General features: G+C 39.4%; 1 protein-coding gene across 1 annotated transcript in view; it reads left to right on the top strand.

Moving 5' to 3' along the window:
* The first annotated feature begins 435 nt into the window (after positions 1-435).
* KIAA0408 (KIAA0408 ortholog) overlaps positions 436-8,695 on the top strand; it is a 9,732-nt gene continuing 1,472 nt past the window's right edge. Inside the window, exons 1-4 of the mRNA XM_029083899.1 lie at positions 436-635; positions 3,417-3,758; positions 4,096-4,175; positions 5,508-6,882. Coding sequence (XP_028939732.1) covers positions 501-635; positions 3,417-3,758; positions 4,096-4,175; positions 5,508-6,882 — 1,932 coding nt within the window. The 5' untranslated portion in view covers positions 436-500. The remainder of the gene's footprint in view (positions 636-3,416; positions 3,759-4,095; positions 4,176-5,507; positions 6,883-8,695) is intronic.

The following is an 8,695-nucleotide window of genomic DNA, read 5'->3' as shown; positions in this document are numbered from 1 at the left end:
CATGATACCTTTACACTTGCAGTTGTCTTTTGAACAGATGTAAGAATATCTTTCACTCTCAAGAGCAGATGTTTCAGGATCCCAAGGTCCTGAAGTGCCTTTCAGTATCATGTAGACTTGAATTTCATTGAAAGCAGGTTTAGAGTGAAGAATAATGGCAAAGATGTGGCCACAGTATGGAGCCCACTGTGGCAGACGTTCCTGAATTCTGTGATGCTGGATGCCTGTCTCTCCTCCCCTTTCCAGACTGGGCCTCTCTGCCCTTGGGTTTGTGTCCTGTTATGCCTAGTTTGTCCATATTCCAGTCACGCGCCAGATGTGTATCAGGCAATTGTGTGATGCTGTCTCCTGCAAGCACATTTCAGTTAATTACTTTGTTTTTTAACTTGAAAGCTAGAATCAAACACGAGTAAGACTTATTCTGATAAACTTTCAGGAAACATTCAGGGAAGAAAGAAAAAAAGCAGAGCTATCTTCTTGCTGTTACACAGACTGTTGCCATGGACCTGCGTAAACAAATGGAGAATACTGAGAGGAACTGGAATAAAGAGAAAATGGAATTACTGGAGAAATTCGACAATGAAAGGAAAGAATGGGAATGTCAATGGAAGGTTATGCAGAAGAAAATAGAAGAGGTACTTTTAAACAAAACTCTGAACGCTAACATTTTCACTTGAGTCTTATCAGTGACTAGGGATCACTTATATTTTTTTTTTTCCTGAATTATATCCTATTTCTTATCTGTCACTGAAAGTTTCTAATAGCTGATGGTAGGTTGCAAAGCCTGGGGTTAAGCGGTATTTGCAATTACTCATTTCATACTCATGGAGACAAAGCAGGAGGTTAAATGTCACTTTGTGTGCAGTTTGCTATGATATTGTTGGCTGTATACTGCTGTTCTGCTGGGCACGAGCCACTGCTCATTTTATACATGCATGTTTTTTTCAAGTACAGATATGCTGAACAAGTGCATATATGGAGTTTAGGAAAGTGTGTATTTAGTAACAAAAAATCTAGATATAATAATTCTCTGGCAAAAAGGAAGTACATGGCACAGGTGTGCTGAGGTTAATGGTAATATTGAAAAGAACGTCATACATTAGATGCTGTGTGATGCAGAATCGTTCTGGCTAGAATCAGCTCCATTTATGGATGGCTTTTAGTGGAGAAAATGGCTACAGTAAATAGCATGAAAGTCCTGACACCACTTGTGTTTACACATAATAACAAACACTCTCTACCATTTCTAATGCATCTCCTTCCAGAAATACTTTAGGTAATTATTTATTATTCTTTTATCCCCAAATTGTCACTGCAGCAGAAACCTCTGGCACTCTGTAATGCATAAATTGAATCAGCCTTGGCAACATACAGAAGCAAGCTTTTCACCACTGAACTTTCCACATTTTTCATTCTAATACACGCATGGAGTAGTTTTGCTTGCTCTCTGCCAGCACCGTCCTGTGGCTGAGCAACACAGGAATGTGTGGCAGAGATTGCTCACATGAAAGTATGAGAAGGAAAATTATCAGAGCCAAATGAATTGCAGCCATACACTGCCTGTTAAACCAACCTGCTGCATAACTCCGTAATGTCAGCTCTCTTATATTTTACCTGCAGTTCTGGCAGACTTTGGTATCATAGTCTTAGTATGAAAGCCACGTTTTATCTTTTGTGTTAGGACATTTCTGTGCCATCTTACTTAATTTCACCACCAAGGTGAAAGTGCTTCAGAAGTTAGTAATGTAATCTGTGTGTGTAGTTGAAATTCCGGTTTTGAGATATATGAGCTGTTTTGGAATGATTTGGAATGAATGGTAATGTATTGTGAAAAGGTATTCTGGCTATTTATAGTCCTGACAATTGCAGTGAATACCATGTTTTTTCCATGGTTTTTATTAGCATATGGATTAGGAAAGTGAGACAGAGACAGAAAAACAGGTAAAGACTTGAATGGAGCTGAGGGGGAAGAGAATGAACCAAATTGCTGAGTACAGAAGGACCAGACAAAACTGCAGATGATACCCCAAGGTTATCAGTATCCTAAGGTCCCTTCTTAAGCAGTGTCTACAGCCTGCCCTTGATTTCAGTTGTCTGACATTTCTTTTCCAACATGGCTGGAGAAAAAGGGAGATATATTTTAAATGCCATCATCTGTAGAGGGATTTCCTCAATAAAATTTTTGCTACCATATCAGCTTGGTTTTTTATTTGGTAGTTTTTTTCTAGCCCATGAAAACCTAACTTAATTTTTCTGGAATCCTCCAGGAGAACCTATGTGGTTTAGGAGATTATATTGTTATGAGGTGATATCCTTTGTTCTTACTGCTATGCTGAGTCTGTATGAGGCCCTCATTTCTTGGAGATTATGTAAAGTTCAGCCCTTGGGTTCCATGAGGTGCTGGGCTTTGGGAGTGAAATCTGAAAACCCAGGATGAGGCCAAGTGTCAAGTCTCTGAACGTGAGAATACTTCTGATCCACAGCGCTACCCATGAAATGGCCACATGTTCTTCATGTTGTTATTCTTTTTCACTGTCCTTCCAAAAGCTGTTGTGTTTGCTTTGGGCACTGTGAGAGAGCAGGCAGACGGCTGTTCAGAGGTGCCTGCTCTGCGCTTCATAAGAGCAAGTTAAGAATGAATGTTTATAAAGAGCTGTGGGATTCTTGGCACTGGAAATGATACTGTAAGCAAAAGAGGTTTTTATGATGTTGCTATTTTTTCTAATTTATAATTTATCAGAGTTCCTTAGTTTAAATGTGCTGGTTGACAGGAATTAACACCTTTTCATTTACTAATGAAGCCACTGGATCTCAGCAGATAGCATAAAAGAAGAGGGTGACAGCACATTGCCCGATAGTACCATTCTGCAGTACTGTTTTATCATTAGCATCATAGAGAAGAATTCCACTTGTCTAAGAACCAGAAAAATATGCTCTAGTGCATGTGATGCTGTAACATAATGAGACTTCACTTCTCCTCCTTAAACTAATATACTTTAGCAGGCTGTAACATAGCCAGAGCCCTCTCTCTCCGTCACATTCCCCATCCATCAGATCAGGCCTGTGTCCACCACAGAGTGAGCTGATATTACTTGGAAGACAACCATACAGCTTCTGCCTCAAGGCAAGGCCATTGACCTCATGAGATGTCTGCTAATCCCATCCTACGAGTGGAAGCCATACATTAAAACCATGGCAAAGAGTTTGTTAACAGCCCTTTCCTCATCCTGTGACAATAATAGTTTGTGAACTGTCACGTTCTGTGATGCAAAACTTTTCTATTAACACATGTATAAAATCATTCTACTTTGTGCTACTGAGTGAAGCATCATTCAAAACAGAAGATGAATATGTTCTTTTACCATAAAGTTCATCACAGTACCATGATTTAATAGAAAGTTCTATTGTTTTTTCAGCTTTACCAGGAGGTGAAACTTAGAAGGGAGAGCAATATGAATGTCCATGATAATAAGGCCATTCAGAGCAAGATGCTGCAGCTGTCCATGCATTCCCCTACTTTGGAAGAGAGTGACACAGTGGAGCTGAACTATCAACAAAATGTGGCAAAAGACAGGATGGAAAAAGGGAGTTTGCTCAGTAAACCAGAACACGAATGTAAAGAAACCAGAGCCAAGAGCAGAAACAATACTCTCTTAATGGACAATCAGGCCTTTGAGAAACTTGAGGAACCCAAAGACAGCTTCAGCATCAAAACTTCCAAGAAAAATGCCAAGAATTATATCGGTGATCTCAATGCAGTAAGTAAAGTATGAGCATGTTTCAGTTACAAGGGTGAGGAAAATACTGAGGGCTTTGGCCTGCCAGGTTAACTTAAAGAACTGATCTCCCTGATTTTAGCTTTTCAGTAAGGCACTGTCTCTACTTCCTCCTCAATTTGCTGTGGATTAGTGTCTTCTCACTGTCTACATGTGTTAACAGCATGCTTTTTATCTCTGTTCATAACTTTGGAGCATTTTTGTATCTGTCCTTATGCTACTTCCCTCTGTTGTGAGTCACTCACCACAAATTTCAAAATAAGTTTGAAGATACCATTTAAAAGGTGTATGTTAAAGATCTGGTTTTATATTTGTAAAGGCTCTTAAAGAACTTGCCAGAGTCAGTGAAGAATTATGCAGCTATCAAGAGGAAATTCGAAAGAAGTCCAACCACAGAAGGTAAAAATGTATTTGGACTCTTTATATTAGAGGAAGGAAATTAATAATGAGACTGTGCTCCTGCTCACTTTGAAGTGAGATTTGCTATTGAATTTGTTAGAAGTTGGGCAGTTCCTGTCTTCCTAGTGTTTCAGTGCTCAGCATAAAACATTCAAATGAAATATACTGAAATATGGTATATTTTACTAGCAAAATGAACTTTATCTATAGAACCTACAAAATGAAATTAGTATTTAGAGGAGACGAAATTGGACTTGTTTCTAAATGGCTATATAGAGGATTGGGAAAGTGCACAGATATTTGTATCTGCCCTGGTCCCATTTCCATGCAGTTCTGTACAACACCGTGGGTTTGTTAGGCTGGGACGTTTCTCATATTAAGCCCAGATCTAACCTTAAGGGTGGGGGCTGTGTCAGGGACTGACAATCCAAAAGTGCAAAGAAGGCAAGAGAAGGAAGAACAACCATACATTTGTGCTAATGGAAAGATGGTAAGCCAAACCCTGAAAAGTACAGCAAATGAACATTCCTCCATCTGTTAAAAATTTGATGTTCATTGTCTCCTTAGCAAGCTAAGCACTAGTCTTCCTCTCAAGTTCTGTAGCAATTCGTAGAAGATAAGACTGAACCCATGGTGCGACAGGGTGCTCACCATGAAGGAGACTGAGAAAGGCTACGTCTCAGCTATGCTGAGACCTCATCTAAGTTTGCATCATGGCAAGCTCTTCTCAGATGCTCCCAAAGAACAGAGGGACTTCTTACGCTCCTCCATGCAATCAGTTGGCCATCTATCACTGATTTATTACTGTAGCTTTGTTAGGTTTTGTATCTTTGAAGCAAATAGATTCATAGCTGATGCATAGTTTCTAAATCCTGGCTGAAAAAGGTGATTTTTGAACAAATCTCAAAACACACATTTGTACCGTCATGTGTAACACTAGGAACCCTACACAAGGGATGCACTGTGTCCTAAAGCTTTCTTCATTCGGTTCATAGTCAGGTAGGATCTCACTGGAGTCATTAGAACTCACAAGATCCCACTGTCCTTACTGTAGGATAGGTAAGAAAACAAGCAATCATCTACAAAAACTCAGAAAAATAATTTTAGTGGCAAGGGAAAGGAATACAAGATTCCCTGTGTTGAGCTTTTATTCATATTCTTCATATTTGTTTCAGATACGCTGGGTCTATCAGCTGCAGCAAAACTGCTGTTAAATCTTTTTAAGCAGCCAGTGTTAAAACACCTGCTTATGGGGAGAATGAATCCATGCTGAGGTCCCCTGGGGTAATACCTTATTGCTCATTGCTAAAACACCTCTCCTTTTATTTCCAGAATGAAGTCACTTCCTTTCCTGGGGGAATTTGAGGAAACCCAAAACACAGTTATTCTGCCTGAGTTTAATCATGTGTCCAGCAATGAATCACAAACTTCAGTTGTTTTTGAAACAGAGGAACATAATAACAGGAAGAATCTGATGAGCTCCACCAAGTCTTTGAAGGACCTGTCTTATGGTGGTCTTACTGGTGACAGAGGAACAGACTTCAGACCTTGGCAAAAGAAAGAAGCTCCACCAGTTCCTCCACGAAGCACTTCTCGGCACCTAACAAACTCACTTTCTGCAGTTGTACAGCTTTCTGAAGCACCAGTAAGAGATCCAGGCATAAAAAGCAATTGCAAGGCTCAAGACTGTAGGAGTGGAAGGAAACTAATTAATCTTTCGCCTATAAACCAGAATGAAACTGCATCTGCCTGTGCAAATGAAAGGCAGGCTGTGAAAGGTCCTGTGATGGTAACTGCTGCAATACCTGTAACCAAAAATGAGTGCAATGTACCAACAAGTTTCTGCCACAACACATGGGCATATGATGTGGGCAAACTTGGAAAAGACTATAAAAGTGAACCTTCCCCACTGTCAGCCCAAAAAAGTTGTTCAGATGGAAATATGGCCCAAAGCAACAAGATGCACCAGAAACAAAATCCCAAGCCTCACAGCAGCCCTTATTACAGTAATGACTTTTATGCCTCTGCCACCCTGCACAATGATATTTTGGAAGATTCTAGGTATACTGTGGGAAAAACTCAGAGAAATGAAACCTTAGCAGCAAAGATTGATGAGTTTAACCGAACTGTATTTCACACAGATAAACATAACAATGCTTTGCAAGAAAACCAGGTGCCTCGAACAGCATCAGAAGATCACAAACCCTGCGGCCCACTGTGTGACTCTGCTATTATCAGGACAGAAACTGGGAATACATCTTGTGTTTCAAATCCCAAATTCTCTGCAGCAAAGGAACAAGAAACCAGCAACCCCAGCAAAGCTGTCAGAACAGCGGGGCAACAAAAGCAAATAAATGGACTTCCAAATACTAGTGGTTACAGGCACATGCTTCATGAGCATGACTGGAGACCAAGTAATTTATCCGGTCGCCCGCGTTCAGCTGACTCAAGGTCGAACTATGGTGTTGTTGAAAAGCTTTTGAAAAACTATGAAAAATCAACAGTGACTTCTCCATGTAATGTGAAATGCAGCAAAGATAAGGGGACATGGGCAAATTCTGAATTCATGGATGGGGGTTGTGAAACATTGAGTCAGTATTTAGAAATGCTTCAGATTGAGCAAGGAAAGCAAGAATTTCCGAGGAATTCAGCCAGGCATATTGGGCAGCAACTCAAGCAAGGAAAAGAAAGACAGAAGTTACCAGAGGTAAGGTTCATAAGAATGGCAAGAACAAAATAATTCAGCTTCATACCAAGCTTCAGATTCTAAAATGAGGCAGGCTAACGTGGTATTGTAAATAATTATGCAAAAATAGACACTTTAGGCCAGGATCTGGATGAATCGGGAATATTTCCTCTGAAGATAATAGAGTTGTGGGAGGGCATAAGCATGTACGAGTGACCAGTGAAGATGTGTGTCAGACACTTATCTCTGCTGCTGTTGTGTAAAACTAGATTTTAACTGCAGTGCACTTATTCAAGGATTGAACTGGTGAGAGATGCAATCATATTTTAACTCCCTCCCTCCTTCCTTTATCTGACACATTATTTCATAAGCCTTACCAAAAGGCTTAAGCACGCTTAGCCACACCAAAATCCTAGAGGGCTTAGAGAGCATTCTTCATCATACAGGGTGCTGCTTGATTCAGGATTGTCTTGGAACTGCCTGTGAAAAGGGGTGTTGTAGCTCCATAAAGTTTCCAGTAATAAAGTGACCTCTTCCTACTCATGTCTCAGTTCCAGGCTTCTCCTATATATTCAAGTATAAGCTCACAGAAACAGAAGAGTATGGCATGACTAATTAATTTATATTGGTCTGAATTTTATTTGCAGAAGTTTAGAAATATTGCCTTTGCCAATATTCTTTCTTAATGAAAAGAGAAACAGATGGTTTTAAAAATACGCTGTAGATGGCAAGTTGTGTAAAAGGCCACAAAGAAAGAAAAATCATTTTTCTTGAAGTGTTCCTTGGCCAACAAACACAAAGAGATATGCCCCTTAGTGTCTCAGAAGAGAGAAGGCAAACGTCTTTGGAGCTGAGAAACTTCAGAGTGTCAGCTGGTGTGCTTTAAACTGTCACAAATTCACAGACTTCAGTGGAGCTATGTGGATTGAAACAGCTGAGAATCTGACCATGCAGATTTTCTTCTGCATGTCTTTCTGACAGCGTTGCAGTGATGCAACATCTTGCTTAGCAGAGACATCTTTACTACAGCACAGAAAGAAAAAAACATGAAGCTTCTGATTTCTTTTTCATCCAATGAACTTGAGGAAAACAAATTTTCACTCATTAATATGTAGGGAAGAAATAATGACTAGATAATAACTGAGTTTACATTGATGTAAGCCCAGAATAACTTTACTAGGGTAATTGGATTTCTTTTCTTGATAGGCTCACACTTTATGCTGTCATTTATATCTGTACAAACTAAGTGTAGAATATTGCCTGATTAGGGGGGAAACCATTTTAGGTCCAGCAGCATTCATGTCACAAAGTTGTAAAGAAATCAGATGAGGCATTTTGTTTATTTTCATTATTTCCAATTTACATCACTGTAGGTATTATCAAAATTTGTTGGTTTTCCTGTGTATATAGGGCTCTGCATGCAAGCATGACACTGCATTAATACATAACCATTTTGAATTAGTTAGCAAGTGCAAACAGTTTCATGTTGCATTAATGGAAACAGAGTTCTTAGCAATATGTGACTGCTGAAATAGGATCTATCAAAAATACCTGAAAAGTATGTGGATCATACTCCAGCAATGTAAGATGGTATTCTGAGTTCTACGTTTAGAACAGTATACAGTGTTCATCGACAAAAAAACTTCCAAAAATGAAAAGCAATGAGAAGTGAATGTCAGTTTTGGCTTGCATTAACATTTTATACCTTTCTTTTTGTCTGCCACTTGTCTCTATATATTTTAAACCGCAACCAATATGAAAATCCCTATACATAGAAATAGCTGTTCTTTTGCATTCTGCACATTACTGTGCTTCTTTTAATAGCTTCAGACCA

This window comes from Antrostomus carolinensis, unplaced genomic scaffold (assembly GCF_000700745.2).
Source record: "Antrostomus carolinensis isolate BGI_N321 unplaced genomic scaffold, ASM70074v2 scaffold6642, whole genome shotgun sequence".
NCBI lineage: Eukaryota > Metazoa > Chordata > Aves > Caprimulgiformes > Caprimulgidae > Antrostomus > Antrostomus carolinensis.
Note: the sequence above shows the minus strand (reverse complement) of the source record. Positions and strands in the feature narration are given on the sequence as shown.